The sequence below is a fragment of the Pelodiscus sinensis genome, chromosome 32 (assembly GCF_049634645.1).
Source record: "Pelodiscus sinensis isolate JC-2024 chromosome 32, ASM4963464v1, whole genome shotgun sequence".
NCBI lineage: Eukaryota > Metazoa > Chordata > Testudines > Trionychidae > Pelodiscus > Pelodiscus sinensis.
The window spans coordinates 8,599,557-8,625,322 of NC_134742.1; the positions used below are offsets into that span (position 1 = coordinate 8,599,557).

Genomic DNA, 25,766 nt, shown 5'->3' on the forward strand with positions numbered 1-25,766 from the left:
CCCCCAAGGAAACACCATCTGTGCTGCAAACAGCATCAGCCCCACGTGCGTAGGGCTGCATGGGGCCCTGAGGGCTGCAGGGCTGGACTTCCTGAGCAGTAGGGAGATCCTGGAGGGAGATCCTGGGGGTGGGAGTCCTCCTCTCCGGCCCCCAGCCTCAGGACAGCCGGCCTTCTGCAGCTCAGCTCAGTCTCAGGACCCAGGAGGACGGAGGCAGCTCCCTGGGACCCCGGCCTGTCTCAGCCAGAGCAGGGCTGCTGGGGAGGGTGAGAAATGGCCCCAGCCACCCTCAGGGCTGAGCTCTGCCCCTGACAGTCTGATTCCCTCTCCCCAGTGACTGTGAGTCTGGATCCAGACACGACCCATCCCCTGCTTGTCCTGTCTAAGGACTGGAAAAGTGTGAGATAGGGAGCCACACGGCAGCCACTGCCCGACACCCCGGAGAGATCTGACACTCAGTCCTGTGTGCTGGGCCGTGAGGGATTCACCTCGGGGAGACATTGCTGGGAGGTGAAGGTGGGGGATGGGCGATTCTGGGTTGTGGGGTGGCCAGAGAGTTTGTGAGCAGGAAGGGAGAGATCAGCCTTAGCCCTGGGTGGAGGAGAGGGGGTTCTTGGCTGTGCAGTGGTGTTAGGTTCAGTTCTAGGGTTGCTTTCACTGACACTGTGACCCTCCTGCCTCTGAGGCCCCCTCCAAAGGATCCAGGTCTGGCTGGACTGTGACCGGGGGCTGGTGACATTTCTCGATACTGGTGCCAAGGCCCCGATCTTCACTTTCCCACTGGGCTCCCGCTCCGGGGAGAGAATCCGCCCCTGGCTCTGGGTGGGGTGGGGATCTGGGCTCAGACTCTGCCCCGAGATCAGGGTGGAATATCAGAGAAGATTAGAGTTGAAAGAGATTTCAATAGGTCATCTAGTCAACCCCCTGCTCAAAACAGGGCCACCCAACCAGAAGCTTGACAAACCTGGTTTTGAAATTCTACCTCCTCCCTAGGGAACCCATCCCAGTGCTTCCCCACCCTCCTAGGGAAATAGTTTTTCCTAATATACAACCTAGACCTTCCCCTAATGCAGCTTGAGACCACTGCTCCTTGTTCTGCCATCTGCTGCCACTGGGAACAGCCTCTCTCCATCCTCTTAGGAATCTTCCCCTTCAGGGAGTTGAAGGCTGCTCTTAAATCCCCCCTCACACTTCTGCAGAGTGACTAAATCTAAATTCCTTAGGCGCTCCTCATTGGTCATATGCTCCAATCCCCATATCAGTCAAAAAAGCAAACAGAATGTTAGGAATCATTTAAAAAATGGATACAGAATAAAACTCATCTTACTGCCTCTATATAAAACCATGGTACGCCCACATCTTGAATACTGTGTACTGATGTGGTTGCCTCATCTCAAAAGAGATTTACTGGCATTCAGAAAAAGATTCAGAAAATGAAAACAAAAATGATTAGGGGTTTGGATCATATCTCATATGAAGAGAGATTAAAAAGATTTGGACTTTTCAGCTTAGAGAAGAAAAGACTAAGAAGGCATATGATAGGGGTGTATAAAATCATGACGGGTGTGAAAAAAGTGAACAAGGAAACGTTACTTACTTATTCCCACAATATAAGAACTAGGGATCGCCAAATGAAATGAATAGGCAGCAGATTTAAAAGAAACAAAAGGAAGTTTTTCTTCATTGAGCGCACAGTCAACCTGTGGAACTCCTTGCCAGAGGAAGTGGTGAAGACTAGGACTTTAACAGGGTTCAAAAAGGAGCTAGATAGATTCATGGAGGTTAGGTCCATCAATGGCTATTAGCAAGGATGGGTAGGAATGATGTCCTTAGCCTCTGTTTTCCTGTTGTGATCCCGCCCTCCGGGGAATCTGGTATTGACTACTGTCAGCAGACAGAATACTGGGCTAGATGGACCGTTGGTCTGATCCAGTATGGCCATTTTTATGTAAGAACCTTTCTATTTGCTGAGATGTGTTTTCAGAACCTCTCATCTCTGCAAATCTTGTTTCCTCACCCAGATAAAGCTTCAGGTGCATTTAATTCAACATACTATGACACATACTATGTACATTCATACATGTGTATGTTGAGTATCTCATCCTAAAAGCAGTACCTTAGACATTAGCCATAACTTCTATGCTGCTTCCTTCTCAGAGGCTGATGCTGCTAAAGCAGAAGTGGGAAACCTTAGCTTGGTGGCCAGAAGGAGGTCGCGTGGGCATGCTGAGGGGGCAGGGATATAGGGCAGAGGAGATGAGTCAGGAGAAGCAGCATCTCTCTATGCCTTTGCTCTCCCTCGCCTTTTATCTCATGTGCGCCAAACACTCGATAACCCCAGCTCTCTGCTCTTCCTAGCTCCCGCTGCCCCCACCATGCAATCCCCAGTGTCCTCCCAGAACCCATCAACCTGGTCCTTAATGTGTGATGCCCCAGAGCCGAGCATCCTGAGGGATTCTGGGAGGAGAGGAGTTAGCAGCCCCAGGGAGGGGAACAGGTGTCTAGAGTGAAGGGGGAGGGCTGGCCCCAGTGTCCTTCCTCTCCTCCCCATGGCAGCAGGATCCTGGCTGGGAAAGGAAAGGAAATGAGGGGGGGGAACTTCACCCAGGCAGAGGGAATAGCTGGAGGAATTGCTCTCTCTCCCTTCCCTCCCCCCACTTTCTCCCAGCCTATCAGCTCAGCAGTCAGGGCTGCAGCAGGGCAGAGGGGCTGCTGGGGGCTTCTCCTTTGCTTGGGGCTTACTTAGATCAGGGCTGGCCCACAACATTTTGGCTCCTGTGGGAAGTGCTGGCTGGCTCACATTGGCTACGTTTGGGTCCGGCGCTGTGGCTTAAGGTTTAATCTTTGTATTCATGTCCGTCAGTGTGAAAGAAGCTATTTGCATATATTGTTCTAGGACAAGTCCGTTCTTTGCTATCAAATGACTTCAAGTATCTTCAAGTAGCTTCAGGAGCTGAGATACTATGTGGTTGTCTAGATAATGCATCAGCATCTATGTTCTTGCTTCCTGGGCGGTACTTTAGGCTGAAGTTGTATGTGGACAATGCTGCTAACCACCGGTAGCATCCAATTTGGCTGATGTCAAAATATATGTTAATGGATTGTTATCCGTGCGAACCTCAAATCGTGCTCCACACAGATAATCATGCAACTTATCTACTACAGCCCATTTTAAAGCCAGAAATTCAAGTTTGTGCACAGGGTAGTTTCTTTCAGAGGGTGACAAACTTCGACTGATGAAAGCTACTGGCCTCAATCCCTCAGGGTATTCTTGATATAATATCCCTCCTAAGCCATCCATACTGGCATCCACATGCAGAACATACGGCTTTTGAGGATCAGCAAATGCTAATACAGAAGCTTTGGAGAAGCATTCCTTAATATTCTGAAAAGCCTTTTCACAGTGTTCATTCCATCGGTCCCCAAAGGGCTCAGAAGGTTGGAAATAGGTTTTATCTGTTGGAATATCTTTAGGTCTTGAGCCATTTTTGTGAGGTGGTGGAGGGTAGCCTTGCAACAACTCATTCAGTGGTCTTATCAATCTGGAGTATCCCTTCACAAAACGCCTATAATAGCCACAGAATCCCCAAAATGAACGTAGGGCAGTTAAATTCTGAGGCCTGGGCCAACTGGAAACAGCCTCAATTTTTGATGGGTCCGTGGCAATACCTTGCTCTGACACTATGTGTCCCACATAAGAGACTGAAGGGCAGCAGAATTTACCCTTATCCAAGGATAGTTTCAAGCCTCTTCCCTGATATCCCGTACCGGTTTGGAGGAGGGAGGATTTTGGTGTGAGTCAGAAAGCTGCAGCTTCAGGGCTATTAGGTTGCCAGAACAAGCACCTTTCAGTATTTGTTCCATTCTCACCTGATCCACGCAGCTGGCAAGTATCCCCTTCTTTACCAGTACCTTATGTAGGAGCTTCTCTAGACGGCATACGTACTGTGACCGTTTCTCACCCTCTTCTTGACAGGTGGTGTGAAAACGCAGATACAAATCTTCTCCACTCGCAGTAGTCCCATAAATATCATCCAAAGCGTGGAGATACTCCATAGCACCAGCAGAAGGTTTACTCATCCGTAAGGATCTAATGACATCAGAGGCTGGTCCTCTCAGACTTTCAGCTAGTCGTTGCCGTTTCACAGTATTGGAGCATTGCCATTCCTCCATCATCTGGAGAGCTTGGTCCATCCAAGATTCAAAGTCATCCTCTCCAACAGGGGTAGGATGAATGCCAGGGAAAAATCTCAGCTTCCGATATCCAACTCCTTCATAGGAGGGAAGGGTATATTGTTCCATCATTTTTCCTAAAGCAGCTATCAGACCTTCATTTGTGACAGCTGAGGACATAGATGCTGGAGTAACAATGGTCCTCACATCTTCCACTGACTTTCCCTCTTTTTGCAGAAAAACATTCAATTTAGCTGCAAAGTCAGAGCTCACAGCTTCAGTGGTCTCCTCCTCTGGGACATTCCCAGGCAGAAACACAGGCCAGGGGCCAACTTCACCCACAATACCAATTTCCGGGGGTACACACTGTGGGTCAAGATCAGCAGCTGCTCTCACCAGTACTGACACAGTCTGGGTGTTAGAGTCACCTCGGCGACCACAGATTGTGGTTTTTCCAAAGATTTTTACAGTTTCTAATGCCTGGTAGATAATAGCATCCTCAGTATCTATGGGCACTTCCACCCAGCATAAGCGCTCGACTGGGAGGTGTGGGAGAAAAATCAAATAACTCCAATTGTGTCTAAAGGGGGGGACTGTGAAGGAAATCAAAACTCTCTAAAAGAAAACTGCTGTAAGGGTTAAAAGTTTTCCAGGCCTCTCTCGCTGTATCAGAGAGAAATCAAATTAACTCTAATCAAGACCCTTACAATGCCTATCTCAAGTTCATGGATACTCCTAGTCTGTCACAATTTGTCATGTAAATCCTTATCTTTGTCACAGTTTGCCTTGTAGACTCCTCCACTCAAGTTCTCATGTGGCTTTGTGTACTGTAAAAACTTACTTCTAGCACTCCTGGTGTGACCAGAAACATCTCAGAGTACTTCTGCTGAGACTTTGATATGTTAAAGAAAACAATCAACAACTAAACTGTCTGAGCATACTGTATACAGGATCCCTGAAACTGTCTCTCAAGGCTGGCTGCTACTGCTCTCTGGTAGCTGTCAGCCTGCATGCATGCATAATAAAGTTTTTCCTTCTAGGTTTCTCTCCTGCCTCACTGCTTTGACGTCCAGCCTCGGACCCTTCTGGGGGCTCTGTACCCCAGGGGAGCGAGATTTCCCCCACAATTTGGTGTCAGAAGTGGGATGGCTTGGAACTCCAGCTGGAAAGGTTGATGACGGGGAATGGGAACAGACTACAGCGCGCATCTGGAGGGTAAGGAATCCATTTAAAATCCCCCAGTCTGCCTCCCTGTTCTCGTCACCAGCTGGACCGGCTGGCGGTAAGAGTCATCTTTTGCTTAAAAATTTTTGTTAAGAGGCTTGAGGGAGATTTAAAACGAAAACACTGGGTGTAGCCAAATAGGGGTTGGATTTTGTTGTTGTTGTGTTGCTGACTGATTGGTGGCGAGTCCAAGCGCTTGGTTTTGAGTGAGTGAAGTCCGGAATGGGACCGTAGCCGCACCAGTGCTGTCAGTATCACTGAACAGCTGCTGAAAGCAAGGGCGGTTTCCCCCGGCACATAAGGAGTGTGAGTGAAGCTGACAGTTTGTGTGGACTCCCACACTATCCTTAGAGAGGGTAGTGTTGCTGGACGCCTGTGCTATCCTTGGAGAGGGTAGTACTGTTGGGCTCCTGCGCTGTCCTTGGATTGGACAGTGCTAACATGGATAAGATTGCTCCCTCAAGTCTGTCTCCGACTGAGGGGAAAGGTTTCTCACAGCCTGGGACTCCCTTGTCTCAGATGATAAAAATTTACAGTCAGCTAGGTATTGCCTGCAGGTTTGAAACTAAGGAGACTTAAGACATTATTGAGCATTTGGAATGGCTATACTCAGGGGAATTCCCAGAATAAATGGCAATTAGAGCTTTGTCTTACAAAAGCTTGCTTATCATAGAGTTTTCCTCGAGGAAAAACATCCTAACCAGATGGAATATTGGTGCCTCTGGGAGGATATGGCAGTAAAAAAAAAAGAATCAGAGCATAATGGCTAGCCAAAAAGATTCTATTGAAAACCCCCACCCCCTTTGGACCCTTGTCAGCTGAACATTCTTTCCTGTTATCTCCCTTTTCTCTTGTAAACTTTATGGGATGTGACTTGTTGTATAAATTGGGTGCAAACCTTCTCTGTAGAGAGGAAGGGATATTTGTTGACCTTCCTCCCATCAGACTCCAAATTTGATGGCATTACTACTCTCAGAGGAATCTGATGAGACCTCAGGACATACACCCCTCCTGGACATACACCCCAGGACATACACCCCTCTCAGATGTCCCAGAGACATTGTGGGCAGCCCATGTGAATGAAGTGGGGTTGCTAGCCTCTGCAACACCAGTGCAAATAACATATAGACACAACAAGCCTTTCCCAATAGGTACCCCTGTATCTATTGTCTAGGGAGGCACAAGAGGGCATTAAGCCTGTAATCTCTTCCCTCCTAGAACAAGGGATACTTGTTTATACAACTTCACCATGTAATACACGTATACTACCTGTGAAAAAGCAAATCTATAGATTTGTACAAGACCTAAGAGCCATTAATAAGTTTGTAATCCCTAGATTTCCAGTAGTACCTAACCCTGTTACTATTCTTTCCTCTATTCCACCCACTTCTAAATGGTTTTCTGTAATAGATTTATGTTCTGCCTTCTTTTCTATTCCAGTGCATAAGAATTCCCAATTTCTCTTTGCCTTTTCCTTTCAGGGTCATCACTTAACCTGGTCATGTTTTCCCCAAAGTTATTGTAAAAGCCCTACTCTGTTTTCTCAGTTTTTTTTTTTTTTTAAAGCTGACCTTAATTCTATCTCTCTTCCCTGCAGTTCTGTGTTGGTTCAGTATGTTGATAATGTGTTAATTGCTAGTAAAACTGAGGGAGGATGTAAGACTGATACCTTGTATGTATTAAAGTGTCTTGCTAAAAAGGGTCACAAGGCTTCCAAAGCCAAATTGCATTTTGTAAAACAGAGTTCAGTACTTGGGACATTTACTTTCAGGAGATGGCCGCCAGTTAACACCTAAGTAAATCTCACAAGTTCTTTCCATTCCTCACCCTTTCACCAAACATCAGGTACGCAAATTTCTGGGTGCTGCAGGATATTGCAGACAATGGATTCCTAACTTTAGACTTAGCTCCTGACCCAGTGACCTGGTCCCCAGACTGTGAATCTGCTTTCCTTTCCCTTAAAACTCTTCTCTCACAGCCACCCGCTCTGGGCTTATCTAATTATAGCAAGACCTTTACTCTGTTTTGTCATGTACAGGATGGAATTGCAGCTGGAGTTCTGTCAACCCTTTGGACCCACACCTCGTCCAGTAGCTTATTTTTCTGCAACACTGGACTCAGTAGCCTGTGGGTTCCCACCTTGCCTGAGGGCAGTTGCAGCTGCTGCTGAATTACTTGAAAAAGGCCCAACCTGTCACATTAGGCCACAGCGTTAGCTTACAGGTCCCTCATGCTGTCTCTGCTCTCTTACAGCGACACTGCACCCAGCACCTGTCTGTTCAGAGACAAACCCGGTATGAAAATGTTATCCTCTCTTCCCCAAATGTGGTAGCTCTCTTACAGCGACACTGCACCCAGCACCTGTCTGTTCAGAGACAAACCCGGTATGAAAATGTTATCCTCTCTTCCCCAAATGTGGTAATTCAAAGATGTAATGTACTTAACCCAGCTACTCTTTTTCCTTTACCCTCTCATGGTGAACCACACACCCATAATTGTAAAGAATTGCTTGAGCACTGTGTAAAGCCTCCCCAAGATTTGTCTGATCAACTGCTGGAAAATGCAGATCTTGTATTGTATACTGATGGCTCATGTAAAAGAAATTCAGTTGGTAAACTAAAGGCTGGATATGCAGTGGTCTCAGATAATGATGTTTTAGAGGCCTTTTCTCTTCCAGGAATCAAAATCAGCTCAGTCTGCTGAGCTCATCGCTTTAATTCATGCTTGCCTTTCAGCTTCCGGACAGTCTGCTGCCATTTATACTAATTCAAAGTATGCTTTCTCTGTCATGCCACAGGACAAATTTGGAAACAACGAGGTTTCCTTACCTCTTCTGGTTCTGCTATCTCTCATGGTCCCCTTATCTCCCAACTCCTTGATGCTATTCAGCTACCCACATCCCTCTCTATTACCCATTGCCCGGCCCACACAGGTGCCACTGATCCTGTTTCTCTGGGTAATGGGAATACTGATGCAGCAGCCAGACATGCAGCAGCACATGGACCTCTGGCTCCCTTTCAGATTCTGGTCTCTCTTTCTCTCCCTGTTTCTTTGCAGGACCTGATAGAACTACAGCAAGCTGCTCAACCTGCAGAGAAAAATCTTTGGGAGAAAGCAGGCTGCTCCTTATCCCCAGCTGGGATAATGGTTGCACCTGATGGCTGCCCAGTCGCCCCAAAAATCTCTCACATGGCAGCTTGCTCAGGTGTCTCATCAAATGACACACATGAGCAAAAGGGGGATGGCCTCACAGATCCCAAAACAATGGTACGCCCCAGGCGTGCACCTAGAAGCTGCAAGGGTATTTAATTCATGTGTGATTTGTAAGCAGTTTAATGTTGCAGGAGGCCCACAGGCTAGCAGCCACACAGAAAGAAGAAACCTAGACATAAAATGACGGTTAGGAGAGCTTGCACCTGCGGGTAAAGGAAGCCCTCCCAGTACCTACTGATGTGCCGTGCCACAACATCCAACCAGGCAACTACGTGTTCGTGAAGGAACATCGCAGAAAGAATTCCCTGACAGCCCGGTGGAAAGGACCGTTCCAATTGCTGCTCATCACCCACACAGCAGTAAAGGTGAAGGAGCGCCCCTCGTGGATCCTGTACGCTGAACTGCAGATCCAACAGAGCTGATTGACCCTGTCACCCAAGACGCCTCCCCGGAGGAATCACCTGAGGACGAGGTTCAGCGGACCGAGGCAGCAGACTCTCAAACCAGACTGTCACCAAACCGGCCTCCACCAGGAGCTTCGAGGTACAACCTGAGAGGTAGGACTGTACCAGCAAAGACCTACAGGTGAGCCTGGCGCCCTGTAGCTCTCAAGAAGGGGAATCCATTCCAGTATTGAGTGAACTAAGAGACTACGAAATCTCGAAGAGTGCCTGCAGAGGCAAGCCAAACAATACTAACTGATTAAGCTTAGTTAAAGAGACTGCTTTGCTAGGTGCTAGCTAATTACTATATTATTATTATCCTTTCTACTTTAGAAATTTAAGATACTATAATAGGATGAGGATTGTTTTCCCTCTTTAGTAGTCAGAGTAGCTTTAGTATATAACTTTCCCCACCCTTATTGGGAAGCCCTGCAGAAGGTTGTGTCCCTCACCAATACAAGTGACTGTTGGATATGTGAACAGCTTATCAAAGGTTCTGAAAGCCTTTTACACTGTGCCAGGAGTACATAGTCATGGGGGGAACAGGCAGATTTGGCATAAAAATCTGATTGCCTCAGGGATTCCCCTTACTCAAGCATTACATCCATCAGGGACTATGTTTCCATTGTGTTTTGAAAGCAAAATTGGCACTGGTAAAAGATCTGGGGTGAATCCCAGAAAATACCTGCTATTGTAGAGTATGGTTAAATCCAGGAAATGAGCAGTGGGTCATTTACCCAACTGATAAAGAAAACCTCCCTCTAAGATGAGAATTCATCCTAGCAAAAGAAGAATACCTAAGAATGTCCAGAATAAACTTTGAGTAATACTCCAACAAGAGTATTAAAGGGGGGAATTGTGGGAGAAAAATCAAATAACTCCAATTGTGTCTAAAGGGGGGGACTGTGAAGGAAATCAAAACTCTCTAAAAGAAAACTGCTGTAAGGGTTAAAAGTTTTCCAGGCCTCTCTCGCTGTATTAGAGAGAAATCAAATTAACTCTAATCAAGACCCTTACAATGCCTATCTCAAGTTCATGGATACTCCTAGTCTGTCACAATTTGTCATGTAAACCCTTATCTTTGTCACAGTTTGCCTTGTAGACTCCTCCACTCAAGTTCTCATGTGGCTTTGTGTACTGTGAAACTTACTTCTAGCACTCCTGGTGTGACCAGAAACATCTTAGAGTACTTCTGCTGAGACTTTGATATGTTAAAGAAAACAATCAACAACTAAACTGTCTGAGCATACTGTATACAGGATCCCTGAAACTGTCTCTCAAGGCTGGCTGCTACTGCTCTCTGGTAGCTGTCAGACTGCATGCATGCATAATAAAGTTTTTCCTTCTAGGTTTCTCTCCTGCCTCACTGCTTTGACGTCCAGCCTTGGACCCTTCTGGGGGCTCTGTACCCCAGGACAGTGGCACTCCTACATCTCTACACCAGGACAGTAACTTAAGGGGCTCCATGATGTACCCAATAACAGAATTAGCAACACAAACCAAGGTTTTAAATACTAGCAGATCTCAGAAAACAATCATAACTCCAACACTATTAAAGAAAGCAAGGACAATTTTTCTTGCAGCAAAATTAGAGGTGGTAAAGGGGATCCCAGCGGTGCCTCCAAAATGTAACCCCCTTTTTCCTCCCTGGGTTACTGGGGAGCAGGTCACACTCACAGGTGTGCCTGGGCGCCTGGTGTTGTAACCCAAAAGAGATCCTGAGTACCCCAGTGGTGATGGTGTTTAGCTGGGGAAAGCCCTATCCACCCCCTTGCTGCAGTCCCTTGCTGGCAATGAATGTAAAGTGGCAGTGCCTCCACCTGGCTGGCCTTGTACACACACTGGTGCCTTGAGAGCCTCCAGGAATATACTCATTCCAACATAAAGCTGGATCTAATTCCAGAACAGCTACAAATCATAGACATCTAATAGAACACTTTAAAATAAACAATCTTTACTTAACTAAACAGGGATTAACAGATTAGCAAGGAGTAGCATTAACAAAACACATAACAATAACTGAAGCTTATATAGCTAGACAACAGTGACCCCACCCCAGAGTGTGCACACCCCTAGACTCAGTCCCAGACACTTGCTTGCTTTGGCGCGCTGATGTTGCAGCTGTAGTGAGGGTTTGGTCCAGGCTAAACAGCAGCTCTGTCCCAGGCAGCATTTTTCCAACAAGGCCCAAACTTACTGCCTCATGCTGTGCCTATCGGAAGCAGCCTGCTAACTCCCCGTTCCAACAGGCATGTAGTAGCTGCATCCAACAGCCCCTGCACTGGGTCAATGTCCTTGGCAGCAGCCTGGCTCCCCCTTTGGTTCCAAACTGCAAGGCAGAGTCCCAGACTGCTAGGCCTCATTCCTCAAGCACATGGGGAGAGCCTCTTCTCTCTCACAAGAGTCCCTCCTTCCTCTTTGTTCATGGGAATTGTAGTCTGGATTGTAGCACACAGGGTCTTTTTAAAATAAAACAGAGGCCCCTTTAGTAAGGGGACGACACCTACAGACAACGTTAACATACTTTTCTTCTTCCTGTTCAGAGACAAACAGTATTCCTTCAACTTATTCAGTTATTCCAGCATAATTCATCTTTCTGTTAGGCTGTGTCTACACTGGGCCACTTATTCCGGAAAATCAGCCGCTTTTCCGGAATAAGCTGCGAGCTGTCTACACTGGCCCTTGAATTTCCGGAAAAGCAACGACGCTCTACTGTACAAAATCAGCCGCTATTCCGGAAAAGCTACGCTGCTCCCGCTCGGGCATAAGTCCTTATTCCGGAACACTGTTCCGGAAAAGGCCAGTGTAGACAGCCCAGTAGTCTTTTCCGGAAAAAAGCCCCAATTGCGAAAATGACAATCGGGGCTCTTTTCCGGAAAAGCGCGTCTACATTGGCCACAGATGCTTTTCCGGAAAAAGGGCTTTTCCGGAAAAGCAGCCTGCCAATGTAGACACTCTTTTTCCGGAAATACCTATAACGAAAACTATGGGCTACGTCTACACTGGCCCCTTTTCCGGAAGGGGCATGTAAATTTCACTAGTCGTCGTAGGGAAATCCGCGGGGGATTTAAATATCCCCCGCGGCATTTAAATAAAAATGTCCGCCGCTTTTTTCCGGCTTTTAAAAAAGCCGGAAAAGAGCGTCTAGACTGGCCCCGATCCTCCGGAAAAAGTGCCCTTTTCCGGAGGCTCTTATTCTTACTTCAAAGTAAGAATAAGAGCCTCCGGAAAAGGGCACTTTTTCCGGAGGATCGGGGCCAGTCTAGACGCTCTTTTCCGGCTTTTTTAAAAGCCGGAAAAAAGCGGCGGACATTTTTATTTAAATGCCGCGGGGGATATTTAAATCCCCCGCGGATTTCCCTACGACGACTAGTGAAATTTACATGCCCCTTCCGGAAAAGGGGCCAGTGTAGACGTAGCCATTCTGTTTTAAGCATTTCCGGAAATTCATGCCAGTGTAGACACAGCCTTACAGTATAATTCTTTCTACTTTCACAACCATGTGGAGACTCTTATTCCAGCATAAAAAAGTTCTGTGAATGACACCTAGGATGGGTGAGGGGGGGGAGGACTTACCAGTGTAACTACATCTGGTTAACCACACACTTTAAAGTGATACGTTAGCTTAGAGCAGTGTAAAACAGGAGCTTAGGCCCAGACCCACCAAGGGACTTAGGTGCTCAGTGTTGTAACCCCTAACTTCTGGGCACCTAGAAAATCCCTGGAACAGCAAATGGAGCCACAAGGCCTAAGCTAAGTGTCAAGATTTGTTTCATATTGAATGGGGAGAGACATGTGCCTCGGAATGGGATCTACAAAATCATTCTTCTTTCCATGCCAGATTCTATAGGATGGGCAAGCGCAACCACCCTGGGCCCTCTGATTTCAGAGGGAAATGTGGTCTAGGTCTGCCTGGGAAGGGAGGTCTAGATCCCAAGGCAGGTTGTACCCTGGCTCCTTTGGCCTCAGCTGCCAGCCAGGACCTGGGACCTCTCTTGGTTTTTACCACTGACAGGAGACGCTGATTGTAGGAGTCCGGGGTTTCTTTGGTGTAAGAAGGAAAATGTATGTTGTTGAAAGGAACAATGTTGAAGTGTGTATGTAGCTGACCAAATGTGACCTTGCATTGTGTGAGAGATAGTGAACCTACTGAAACCAGCCTGATCTAGCTTTTCTGCTTCAAGGATGAGACTAACACTCATGTCACGAAGTTTATCTATGCATATTGAGATAGGGGGGCTCCGAGCATTAAGCCAATCATAACGCTGTTACTAGCTTATGTAATGTCTATTCCTTTTTGTGTGTAATCATGGATATATAAGGTTGCTGTGGACATTTGATTTCTGAAGTCTGCCTTTTGAAACTTCCCACAGCTGTGTCTTAATAAAAGTGTTTCTCTCCTTTCAACCCTGAGTCTGGATTTCTGTGACAGGTGCAAATGTTATTTTTTACAAACAACATGGGCACATTCCTGTGCCCTGAGCACAAGGCACAAACGGTAGAAACAAACATCAGCCGACAGCTTCAGCCAGCAGCTTCCTTACTCCGAGCCCCACGTCCGTGTGGGCCGGGAACCCTGGGCCTGAAGCCAGCTCTGGGGGCCTGTGTCCTGCTAGGCTCACCCTCATGGCTGCTTCTGCTGCAGACCATGTGCTCTGTGAGCAAGAGCCTGAGGAGAGGGCAGATTGGCGCTTTGAGCACTGCCTGTTCTTGAAACAGGCAGCTCCCATTGGCCAGAAAGCAGGATTGTGCAGTTTAGGATGGTGCTGGGGGCCAATGGGATTGTGCTGGGGGCGGGAGCAGCCATGAGGCACCCCTCCCCTGTTCACAGTGAGTGAAAAACAAGAGGCCCTGCAGTTGCTACATTGTCCTGCATTTTGCTTCTGCAGGGCTGGAGCAAGCAGGGGGGGCCTGCCAGGGACTCCCTGCAGTGTCTGGGGCCTGATTGTTTTGCCCAGGCCTGCTGTAGCACCAGCGGGGGCTCCCTGATGTGAGGGGAGTAAGGGGGGGCCCTGGAGTCAAGCTTCAAAAGTCTGGCTCCCATATTTGGCTTATGAACCACGTAGGTTACCATCCCCTGATCTAGAAGGCTGGAAAAACCACTTCCAGTAATGTAGGAAGCGTCTGCACTATGTAGTTGAGTTGCATTAGCGACCGTAGCGCACACACGGCCTTATTCTGCCTGAGGCCTGTCCACACCTGAAAGTTGGGTTGGCCTCCCTGCGTGGCTCGGAGCTGTGAAAGGTGTCACCCTCTGTGAGGGAGCTAGGTTGATCTGAGCCCTGGTGCCGAGGCAGGCGGGTCAATGCAAGAATCCTTCTGTAGATCTAACCACAGCCTCTCCCAGAGGTGGATTCACTGCGCTGCTGGAAAACTCCTTCGATGGGTGTAGGAAGTGCCTTTGGCTAGCCGCTCATTTCCACTGGTATTGGGGTGAATGAACGCTCCCTGGTCCCCTGCGTCTTCCTCTGCGGGTGCAGAGCCTCCAGCTTCTCCCCAAAATCCCAATTCATTAATGGTGTCCCTGTTACCCTACATCTGCCTGTTCCCAGCCCGGCTGTTAATTCTGCTCTCTGCCCAGCCCCTACATTTGGGTCTCTGCTCTTTCTGCAGCTCCAGGGTCCTTCAGCTCGCCAATGCTAGGCTGACTGTGGCTTGAGAAGCCCATTTTCCATTCCCAGTGGCCTGATTTCCCCCCATGTCTCAGTGGCACTGTCTGGCCCAGGGTCCCCAGAGCTTTCCTGGGCCACAGGCAAACAGCGGCAAACAAGCTGCATAAACCCTGGGGCCATGAGATTGGCATCTCTGCTTTGCTCACTCAGTGCTCTCTGCGGTTGGACAGGCCAAAGGCTGCACAGAGCTGAGACCTGCAGCAGCCTCCAGGGTCACAGCGAATTAAGTTAGTTCGAACTAAGTTAGTTCGAATTAGCACTGTAGTGTAGACGTACCCTCAGTTAAAATAATGAGATTGTGAATGTGTGCATGTAAATACAGTTCAGTCAGTTTGCTTAGGCCTGATAGATATTCACCTGTTTTTGTGCAAGAAAATCTACAGTCAATTGACAGAACAGAGGGCTTTTTTGCCATGTAGGTATGCCTCCTTCTATGAGACATAACACCTTTTTGTGCTACAGCACTTGCACAAAAAGGCATGTGTGGATGCACTGCAGGGGTTTCTTGCCCAAAAAGAGCCTATCCGAAAAAGCACAGGTTCTCTAGAGCTTTCTTGGTGAGAGTATCCAGGCAGTGTGAATGCTCTCTTGTGCAAAAGCGCATCACAAAAGCATCCCTGAAAAAAGGGATAGAGAATAAGACGGAGAATATCTTATTACCCTTATATAAATCCATGGAACGCCCACATCTTGAATACTGTCCACAGATGTGGTCTCCTCATCTCAAAAAAGATATTCTGGCATTAGAAAAGGTTCAGTGAAGGGCAGCTAAAATGCTTAGGGGTTTGCAATGGGTCCCATTGGAGGAGAGATTAAAGAGACTAGGACTTTTCAGCTTGGAAAAGAGGAGACTAAGGGGGGATATGACAGAGGTCTATAAAATCATGAGTGGGGTGGAGAAAGTGAATAAGGAAAAGCTATTTACTTGTTCCCATAATATAAGAACTAGGGGGGTCACCAAATGAAATTAATGGGTAGCAGGTTTAAAACAAATAAAAGGAAGCTCTTCTTCACACAGCGCATAGTCAACCTGTGGAACTCCTTGCCAGAGGAGGTTGTGAAGGCTAGGACTATAACAGTGTTTAAAAGAGAACTAGATAAATTCATAGAGGTTAAGTCCATTAATGTCTATTAGCCAGGATGGGTAAGGAATGGTGTCCCCAGCCTCTGTTTGTCAGAGGGTGGAGATGGATGGCAGGAGAGAGATTGCTTGATCATTTCCTGTTTGGTTCACTCCCTCTGGGGCACCTGGCAATGGCCGCTGTGGGCAGACAGGATACGGGGCTAGATGGACCTTTGGTCTGACCTGGTATGGCCGTTCTGATGTTCTTAAGTTTTTGTGCAAGAACTCTTCCGCAAAAGTCTTCTTGTGCAAAAACCGTGCAGTGTCGACGTAGCCTAAATGCAGGAATTGTGAGATATGATCAGCGATGCTTGCAGTTATTTGTGGGGATTCAGGACAGGCAGACTGTGTTTAACTCAGTTCAAAAGGAGAGTGTCAGTGTAAAGAAGCTCAGATGGACAAGGGCTCCCCTGCCAAAACTCTGTGAAGTTAAATGTCAGGGCTCTAAATCAGCAGGCTGCACGTCCTCCAGGTGTGAGCTGTAAGACTGGTCTCTTCCCCCACCCCACCTCAAATGCTAAAACTAGAGCAGTCTCCACGAGGAGGCTCTTTTATTATTTTAAATTTACTCTTGTGGCTGGACTGTGCTTTGGGGTGAAATCGCTAGGTTTGCCCCAGAGCCAAATCCACCGCAAGCCAGCAGAACATGCAACGAGCAGCATGATGAGCAGCCGGCAGGGGGCGAAGGAGAGGCGTGAGGAGCGGCCCACAGAGCGGCCGCGGCGAGGGATGACAAATGACGAGCAGGGAGCAGGCAGATGGCGGGTGACCAGCGGGCTGAGTAAGATGCCTCTTTACCTCCCCTGCACTCGGGATGGGAAGTGAACTCTGCAACTGCACCTCTGAACTCTGGACCTGCCCTGAGTTCTCAGCAGCTGGGAGTGGGGTGCAGAGAAGGGTGGGGCATGTGAAGGGGACGTTTACATTGCTGGACGTAAGAACCGGAGAGGCAAAGGACGCTGCCGAGCCTGCTTGGGGTGGGACGTTTACTCGCGGGTTTGGGTATGAACTCTGTTTGTGGCGGTTTCTGAAATTAATGCCACGTTACTCCCCTTCATCTATTAAAGGTTTCTTTTCCTCTCAAACTCTGTGCTTGCGAGCGGGGGAAGCGTCACCCCTCAGAGGCGCCCAGGGCTGTTGTGTGAATTTCCCAGGTCACTGGGAGCTGGAGACAGAGGGATGGATGGAGAGGAACCCCTAAATATCGAACCCAGCCCTGGCTGCTGCTGGTGCAACCTGGCAGAATGGTTACATCGGGAAAGGGCTGGTCAGGGATATGGATGGAGCCTGGGCATCTATCCCCAGCCTTCTCCTTCCCCCGGAGCCCTGTCCCCCGACAGCCTCTTCCCCTCCCTGCCCCTGCCCTGCAGGGAGGAATGGGCCGGAGGGGATGGTGCTGGGGTACAGCTGTGTTTACACTAGGACTGACAGGAGCAGCACTGACCCCAGCACAGAGCAGCTGCCGCAGTGACCCCAGAGTAGAACTGATGTCCTGGCATCCCACCCTAGCCCGCCGAGAAAACTGAGCTGAAGTGACAGGCCTGGACCAGGGGCTGCTCCCTGGGGCGGGGCGGAGCAAGGGCCCCAGGACTGGAGCAGCCCAGCAGAGGAGGGAGACCCCTTCGCTGCCACGAACACTGGCTGCAGGTGCGCGAGGGGCTGCTGGTGTGTGGGGCTTGTGGGGCGCTGGAGCTCTGGGCTTTGCAGCAGCTGCATGTTTCTTAGAGGTGACTGGGCGGGGCCGGGCAACTCCTTGCGCTTTTATTTGGGGGTTTTCAAGCTCTTCTCCAAAGACGCACGCTGGGACTTCCCTGGTCCTTTTGGCTCTGTCATGGCTCCTTCCCCACTCTGGCATGATGAATGCAGAAGTGGGGGCCAGCAAGTGTACCCCAAAGCCCTATCTACCAGGCTTTGGTATAAAAATTCCCCCCAAATCTTAAAAACTAGATCTTGGGAATAAAACTTCCGCTGCCACCACCCAAATGTTGATAAAGAAATCAGGGAAAAGATCATTTGGGAAATCTCACCCCTAAAATAAAAATCAGGGCACACAATTAACCACTGCCAGGTTAATAAAAGAAAAGAAAGAACTTTTATTATTACAACAATATTCCTGTTGCAACCATAATGACTAGGTAGGGAGGTAACAAAATATACTCATGGAGAAACTCCATGGGCCTGGAACTTAGTTACAAAGAAAAGCCAAAACATCTTTTAAGCATCCCGTACCCAATCCTTAAAACAATAAAACCTAACGAAACTGCCTAAACTTTACCCTACTTACAGAAAATGAAGAATGGTGTCTTGGAGAGAGAGAGAGAGACATGCTTGTCCCTCTCCTTGGCTGCAGAGAACTCTCTCCCAGAGACAAAAGGGAGAAAAGAGAGAAACCCAAATTCCTTTGTCCCAGTTTGAAAAATCCCACCTACATTCCTATTGGTCACTCCACCTGGCTAGGTGTAGTTAACCCCTTAATCCCCAGGCTGCTGGCTAACCCTCATAATCATGACAGGCTCCTTTTCTCTCCCCCCGCCAAACAGAGACCCCCACGTTCCATGTTCCCATAGGACCATGTTCCCTGGCTGCCCAGGGCTGTGTCTGTCCCTTGGTTCCCCAGAGATTTCATTAGCTCTGGCCTGGCTCTAGTCTCTGTTTGCCAGAAGCTGGGAATGAGCGATAGGCGGTGGATGACTTGGTGGTTTCCTGTTCTGTTCACTCCCTCTGGGGCACCTGCATTGGCCACTGTGGGCCGACAGGACACAGTGTTCTAATGTCCTGCCCCGGCTTAGGCTGGGGGTCACTGGGTCTGCGCTGTGGATGCTACAGCCCGGCTCAGAGTCGGACCCCCGGAGCAGCTTCTGCTTCAGCTGTGAGGATGGCTGGCTCAGGCCCTAGGGGATGGGCTGCAGTGGGACCATCACACTTGCAGGTGGGAAAAACCTCCTGCAAGGCTCAGAACGGAAGCGTTGGTTTTATTTTCGCATTTCCCAGAGCCAACCGTTGGAGCACAGCTCTGCGCGGAGGTTCAATGGGCTCCTAATACATTGACCCCGCCCTTCTTGCTCCCACAGGCTGTCCTGGAGTGTGGGGGCATCCCCGGGCCCTGCGCCCCCCATCCGCAGTCACATGTGCCTCTCAGTCAGCAAGTAGAACAGGTTTATTGGTTCACAGGGACATCGCGTAACTTAGACTTCTTGTTACGGGAACCAGGAGCATTCAGTACAGCCCATCTTGGGGAAAAGGGGGGCCTCAGCTCTGGGACCCTGCCCCAGCCCCCCAGGCCAGCTAGGCTCCCTTCTCCTCCCGCCAGCCAAACTAACTCACAGCCCCTGCTCACAGCCCCCTAGGCCTCCGGCTTTGTCCTGCTTTCAGGCCCAAGGGGTTACTTGCTGTCACCAGGCCCTCAGGATGGGAGAGACTGAAGATACTTCCACAGTGAGTCATGCCCACCCTCCCGCTTCTCATCCAGATAGTTCTGCAGTGCCCGGGGAAACTGAGGCGCGCATGTGCACGCACACACACACACACACATACACACACACAGAGGCTACGTCTACACTGGCATGATTTTCCGGAAATGCTTTTAACGGAAAAGTTTCCCGTTAAAAGTATTTTAGAAAAAAGTGCGTCTAGATTGGCAGGATGCTTTTCCGGAAAAGCACTTTTTGTGGAAAAGCGTCCATGCCAATCTAGACGCGCTTTTCCACAAAAAAGCCCCGATCGTCATTTTCGCGATCGGGGCTGTTTTGCGGAAAAGAAATCTCTGCTGTCTACACTGGCCCTTTTCCGGAACAGTTTTCCAGAAAAAGACTCTTGCCCGAACGGGAGCAGCATAGTTTTTCCAGAAAAGCACTGATGATTTTACAGGAGATTGTCAGTGCTTTTCCGGAAATTCAAGCGGCCAGTGTAGACAGCTGGCGAGTTTTTCCAGAAAAGTGGCTGATTTTCCAGAATAACTTGCCAGTGTAGACACAGCCCCAGAGTGTGACTCCAGAACAGCACAGGGCAATAGGAATCACATAGAACACAACAAAGCAACCGGAACGAATACAAATCAGAGTGAATACTGTGACTAGAGGAGCCCACACAGCCCCTACTACGTCCCACAGGCACCTGGAGCACGGGGCTTTGTGGTGGCCCAGGAGATGGTGGAGTCTTGGAGGCCAGGGTCTGAGGGGACCGAGGTGGTTCTGCTGGAGCGAGAGGAGCGTCTCCGTAGGCTGCAGTGATGCGGAGGCCAGAGATGAGGGAGAAGCAGCTGACGGCCCCCAGTGGGACATTCCCCCAGTGTCTCAGGGACACAGGCTGAGCTGGGAGCCTTTTCCCCAGAGCCAGAGCCAGGGGCGGATTCTCTCGCCTTCGAAAGAGGCTGGCGGGAAAGTGAAGATCGGGGCCTCGTTCGCAGCATCAAAAAACGCCACATTCCCCCCTGCGCAGTCCAGAGAAACCCGGATCCGCTCAGGGACCCACGTCAGGGGCAGGGGGGTGAGAGGGGAGGTGAGAGCCTGGTACTGGCCCCCATCACACTCCACAGCCCAGATCCCTTCCCCGGGGAAATGCCGGATCCAGTCCTTCCGCTGCACAGACTCCCTGGCCACCCCCACGGCCCAGCGCTCCCCACCCCCCACCTCCACCTCCCAGTAATGCCGCCCCGAGGAGAACCCCTCGCAGCCCAGCACACAGGCCCGGGACTCAAATCTCTCCGGACTGACGGGCAGATCTCGCCAGGTGTGTCCCCGTCTCACACGTTTCCCATCCTCGGACAGGACGAGCTGGGGATGCGCCGTGTCTGGGTCCAGAGTCACCGTCACTGCAGGGAGGAGAGAGAAGCCGAGTGCTGGAGGCGGGGGTCAGCCCTCGGGGGGGGAAAGGGCGGGCGGGGGTCTGGGATTATGTCTCACACTCCCTGGCAGCCCAGATCTGGCTGGGATACGCCCCCATTTCCCACCTGTGTTCTGGGCCCCTGGATGCTGTAGCTGAGCCGGGATTTCCCTGCTGGGATTTCACTCCCCAGGGGTGTTTCTGGGGCTGTCAGGGTGGCTGCAGAGGCTGCCTCGCTGGCTGTGGCTGAGCTGCTGTCCAGAGCCGGTCTTTGGGGCGGGCGAGCTGGCCACTTTCCACCCTCCCCACTGATTACTCCCTGCCCCCCCCCCTTTTTTTTGGCTTGACAAAAAATGGCGACCCCCGGACGTAGGAGACAACCCGGGGCCACCAATTGGTTAGGACCAGCCCTGCTGCCAGATCCCCGGGGCTGGCCTGTCCCCGCTGGCTGAGGCTGCTTCATGGCAGTGCAGACTTCCCGGCTTGGTCTGGAGCCGGAGCTCTGGGACCGCCCGCGTCCTCCCATCCCCCGGCTGCGAGAGACATGAGGAGAGGGCCCTGCTGGCCCCCGCCCCTGCAAACGCCAGAGGGGGCACAGCCTAGGCTGCGTCATGTCCATAGGGGGCCACCAGCGGCCAGGCTTCCATCCAAGTGCCCAGGCCCCCATGCAGGGAAGCGCTGAACGGGCTCCGGGCTTGGGGCTGCAGGGTTGGTCCCAGGGGAAAGAGAGACGCGCCGTCCGCTGCCCAGCACTCGCCCTCGGGGCCGTGTCTCTCCCCAGCACAAATGGGCCCAATAAACCAGCGGTTTTCAACAGAGGGGTCACGCCCAGGACTGGGGCGCGGCACGTCGGGGCCTGGGTCTCGTTGCTGCAGGGGAAGCGACGGGGGGGCTAAGGCGGGTCCCTGCCTGTCCTGGCGCCGCAGACTGCGCTGTGCCCCAGAAGCGGCCGGCAGCAGGCCCGGCTCCTAGGTGGAGGGATGGGGAAGAGCGCACAGGGCTCCGCACACGGCTTCTGCCCCCAGTGCTAACTCTGCGCTCCCACTGGCTGAGCCCCCTCCCAGACCCCAAAGCCCTCCTCTTCCACCCCACCCCAGAGCCTGCACTCTAGTCAAATTATGCTGGGGCGCAGGCCGCAACAATTTTCTTCATTTGGGGGCAGGAGGAAAAAAATTTGAAAACCAGCTGCTACGCGAGCGACGTGCCCTCCCCCGCCGTGGCCCAGCGGGCTCTCTGCTCACACGGGTGCAGCCGGGAGGGGCCACAGGGCCCAGGGAGTGAGAACAGCACCACTGAAGACAGGAGGCGGAACACACCTCACCATCAGTGCAGGTCTGTCCGGCTGCCCCGACGTCCGTCAGTGTCACTGGGCAGGGCCAGTCAGTCTGTGTGTGTTGCAAAGGCTCCCTGGGCAGTGGGTTGGTCTGCTCCCTGAAGGGATTTTGGGGCCCAGTTTTCTCCTATGTTGAGGCTAGCCCCGTGAAAACTCACCCTTCTTGTGTGTCCTCTTCACGCTCTCTGCCAGAGAGGCCCCCCGTTCTTTCTCCAGCTCAGACGGCAGCCACGCTAGAGCGAGGAGAGGGGGAGAGAGCTGAGATGTCAGCCTGTGGCGGTTATGCTAGTCAGAAACGGTCACACTGAGGGACAAACAGGGGAATGGGCAGAGATACCGAGTCGAGTAGAGACAGGGAAGGGGCGGGGGGAAAAAACCAAGAAAGAATTTCTAGCAAGGGCAAAGTGTCCTTAAACATTCTCCACAATCTTCCTTGCACACCTCATATGACGCTAAGGGTACATCTAGACTACCGCATTTTGTCAACGGAAGTTTTGTCGACAGATACTGTCGACAAAACTTCCGTCGACAAAGAGTGTCCAGACACATTGAGTTCTGTCGACAAAGCAAGCTGCTTTGTCGACAGAACTCCGTAGTCTGGACGCAATGTTACAGGCAATAACACCTTCTGTCGACAGAGTTCTGTCGACAGAAGGTGTTATGCCTCGTAAAATGAGGTATACCAGCGTCGACAAAACTGCTGAGTTCTGTCGATGTTATGTCGACAGAACTCAGCGGTAGTGTAGACGCTGGTATAGTTTTGTCGACAAAAGTCCACTTTTGTCGACAAAACTAGGTAGTCTAGACACACCCTAAGGCTGAACCTTACCTGCTCTGCTGGCCCTGTCTCTGGGAGGATCTAGAGGGGCTTGCGCCCCTGTAGGGCCACTTTCAGGTGCGACTACACTGCACCGTTATTTCGGAATAATGGCCGTTATTCCGAAATAACAACACGAGCGTCTACACAACAATTCCGTCATTTCAAAATAAATTTGAAATAGCGGGCAGCTTATTCCGGCTTGTATAAACCTCATTCCACGAGGAAGAAAGCCTCTTCCAAAATAGCTATTTGGAAATAGCTCCGCCCCAGGGCCATTCAAACTAATTACACCCCAGTGCCTCCTGGGGCTCTACATCGAGGTAGCGCGTCCACATTAGGGGAGCCTGCCTCGGACTCATTTTGAGGCGTCCCTTCTATTTCAAAATAAGCTATTTCGGAGCATTTCTTCTGCAACAGCTTATTTTGAAATACGCGTGCAGTGGAGACGTACCCTTTTCACTGCCGGAACGGTAAAGGCGTTATGCAGACACTTTCCTCCTGGGTTTCAGATGATTTTTCTGAGCACCCGCGGCTCTAACTGAAGCCAGCAGGACTGGTCGGTGTCCAGAACCTCTGAAAATCTAGGGCAAGCTCCATCCGGGACCTGGCAGCATTTAACACACTCAGAGGCCCAGGCAGCCCGTACATCGGGGATGCTCACATACAAGTGCCAGAAGCTCCCTAAAAGGCGTGGGGGGGGGGGGCGCGTCAATACCTAGACCACGCCCCCTGCCAACAAGGCCCCGCCCCCAGCCATCCTCTTCCCCTGAGTCCCTGCCCTCATGCTGGCTGTTACTGTCCCCTACCAAGGCTCCACTTCCCCACTGTTCACTCCCTGTCTCCCAAGGCCCCTCTACCTGCCCTCACGCCTTTCCTATTCTCCCCCAAGACAGCACTCCCGTCACCCAGTGCTTGCGCCTCTCCACCCCTTTCCCACGGCTGTGGGGGGGCCACGGGGCAATGTTTTCATGACTTTTTTCTGCCTTAAGTGAGTGGGGGTGAGGCGAAGGCCTTGCAGGAAGAGGCAGAGTGGGGAGGGGCAGAGGCTGAGCAGGGCACTGGGTTAAGAGATAGAGCCGAGCAGGACAGGACACAGGCAGTCCCCTCCCCCCCGCAGCATCAGTCCCACCACTCGAAAGATGCCTCTGGATCCTAGTCACATCCCAGCATTTCCCCGCTCTTGGACAGCCTTTCTGGCTCCCTGGCCCCTCATCCATGCTGAGCTCCATTCACACTCTAGACAGGAGCAGTATCTAGGGCCCCTTCTGAAAGGACCAAGGGACAGGGAGTGTGTTGCACTGCTTAGGGGTGTGGCCAAAACACAGGCCTCGCTGTGAGCAGGATTCGAACCTCCGCAGGGGAACCATATTGGATTTCAAGTCCAACACCTTAACCACTGGGCCATCACAGCACTGTTAAGAGATTTAGTAAATAATCCTAGTACCCAGGTCTGACATCACCTGACAGAATTCAAACAGCAAACCTGGCTCCCACAGCCCAGGGGGGCTCGTTGCTGGGCCGTGGGGTGAAGCATCAAACCAGCTCCCACCTGTGGGGCCTGTAAGCGTTGTCATCCCCACTGTACAGACAGCGACATGGAGCCGGTACCTGACCCGGCCAAGGTAAAGCCGTGACTTAGGGTATGTCTACACTACAGCGCTAATTCGAACTAACTTAGTTTGAATTAGTTAATTCGAACTAAGCTAATTCGAACTAACGCGTCTAGAACTAAAAACTAGCTCGAATTACCGTTTTGCTAATTCGAACTAGCATGTCCACATTAAGTGGACCCTGAACCGGGGTTAAGGATGGCCGGAAGCAGTGCTGGCAGGGCATCAGATGAGGACTTAGAGCGTGGAGATGCTGTCTCAGGCTAGCCGAGGGCTGTGCTTAAAGGGACCCGACCCCCACCCCGGACAGACAGTTCTCAGGGGTGCCCCGCTTGCAAAGCAGTTCTGGCTTGGAGTGCCCTGAGTGCCCACACTGGGCACATCACAGCACTCGGCCATCAGACCAGCTGCACTTGCCGCAGGCTGCCATCTGAGGAGAGGGGGCAATTGGGGGGCTGCAGGAGAGCTTCCACCCCCAGAAGCCCGCAGAGCAAGCCCAGTCCTGCCCATCGGGGGCTCGTACCCCATTCCTCCCTCACCTCCTTCCACTTACCCTTCCCTAGCCCCCCTTCCTGATGTACAAAATAAAGAAAACGTGTGGTCAAAAATAGAATCTCTCTTTATTGAACAAAACTCGGGAAGACTGGGAAAAGGAGGTGGGAGAGGGGAAGAGAGAGGGTGGGAGAGGGGAGGGCAACTAAAATGATCAGAGGTTTGGAAGAGGTCCCATATGAAGAGAGGCTAAAGAGACTGGGACTTTTCAGTTTAGAAAAGAGGAGACTGAGGGGGGATAGGATAGAGGTCTATAAAAGCGTGAGTGGGGTGGAGAGGGTGCATAAAGAAAAGTTCTTCATTAGTTCCCATAATAGAAGGACTAGAGGACACCAAAGGAAAGGAATGGGTAGCAGGCTTCAAACTAGTAAGAGAAAGTTGTTCTTCACAAAGCAAAGAGTCAACCTGTGGAACTCCTTGCTGCAGGAGGCTGTGAAGGCTACAACTAGAACAGAGTTTAAAGAGAAGTGAGATCAAGTCATGGAGGTTGGGTCCATGGAGTGGTATTAGCCAGGGGGTAGGAGTGGTGTCCCTGCCCAAAGTTTGTGGAAGGCTGGAGTGGGATGGCACGAGACAAATGGCTTGGTCACTGTCTTCGGTCCATGCCCTCCAGGGTCCCTAGGGTTGGCCGCTGTCGGCAGACAGGCTACTGGGTTAGATGGACCTTTGGTCTGACCCAGGACGGCCATTGTAAGCTCAGGGCTCAGGGTCGGGGGTCTCAGTGGACCACCTTGATTTTCATGCAAACCTGCGCCTGGGCCGACCAGGTTGGCAGCTCTCCT

At 50.8% G+C, this 25,766-nt stretch overlaps 1 protein-coding gene and 1 non-coding gene across 2 annotated transcripts in view; both read right to left on the reverse strand.

Moving 5' to 3' along the window:
* Positions 1-17,963: 17,963 nt before the first annotated feature.
* LOC102457120 (butyrophilin subfamily 1 member A1-like) overlaps positions 17,964-25,766 on the reverse strand; it is a 60,098-nt gene continuing 52,295 nt past the window's right edge. The window contains exons 14-15 of the mRNA XM_075913376.1: positions 22,161-22,235; positions 17,964-20,658 (exon numbers count right to left, since the gene is read on the reverse strand). Coding sequence (XP_075769491.1) covers positions 20,141-20,658; positions 22,161-22,235 — 593 coding nt within the window. The 3' untranslated portion in view covers positions 17,964-20,140. The remainder of the gene's footprint in view (positions 20,659-22,160; positions 22,236-25,766) is intronic.
* TRNAS-UGA (transfer RNA serine (anticodon UGA)) lies at positions 24,152-24,233 on the reverse strand. The gene has a single exon. It is a non-coding gene; the product is annotated as a tRNA-Ser (tRNA).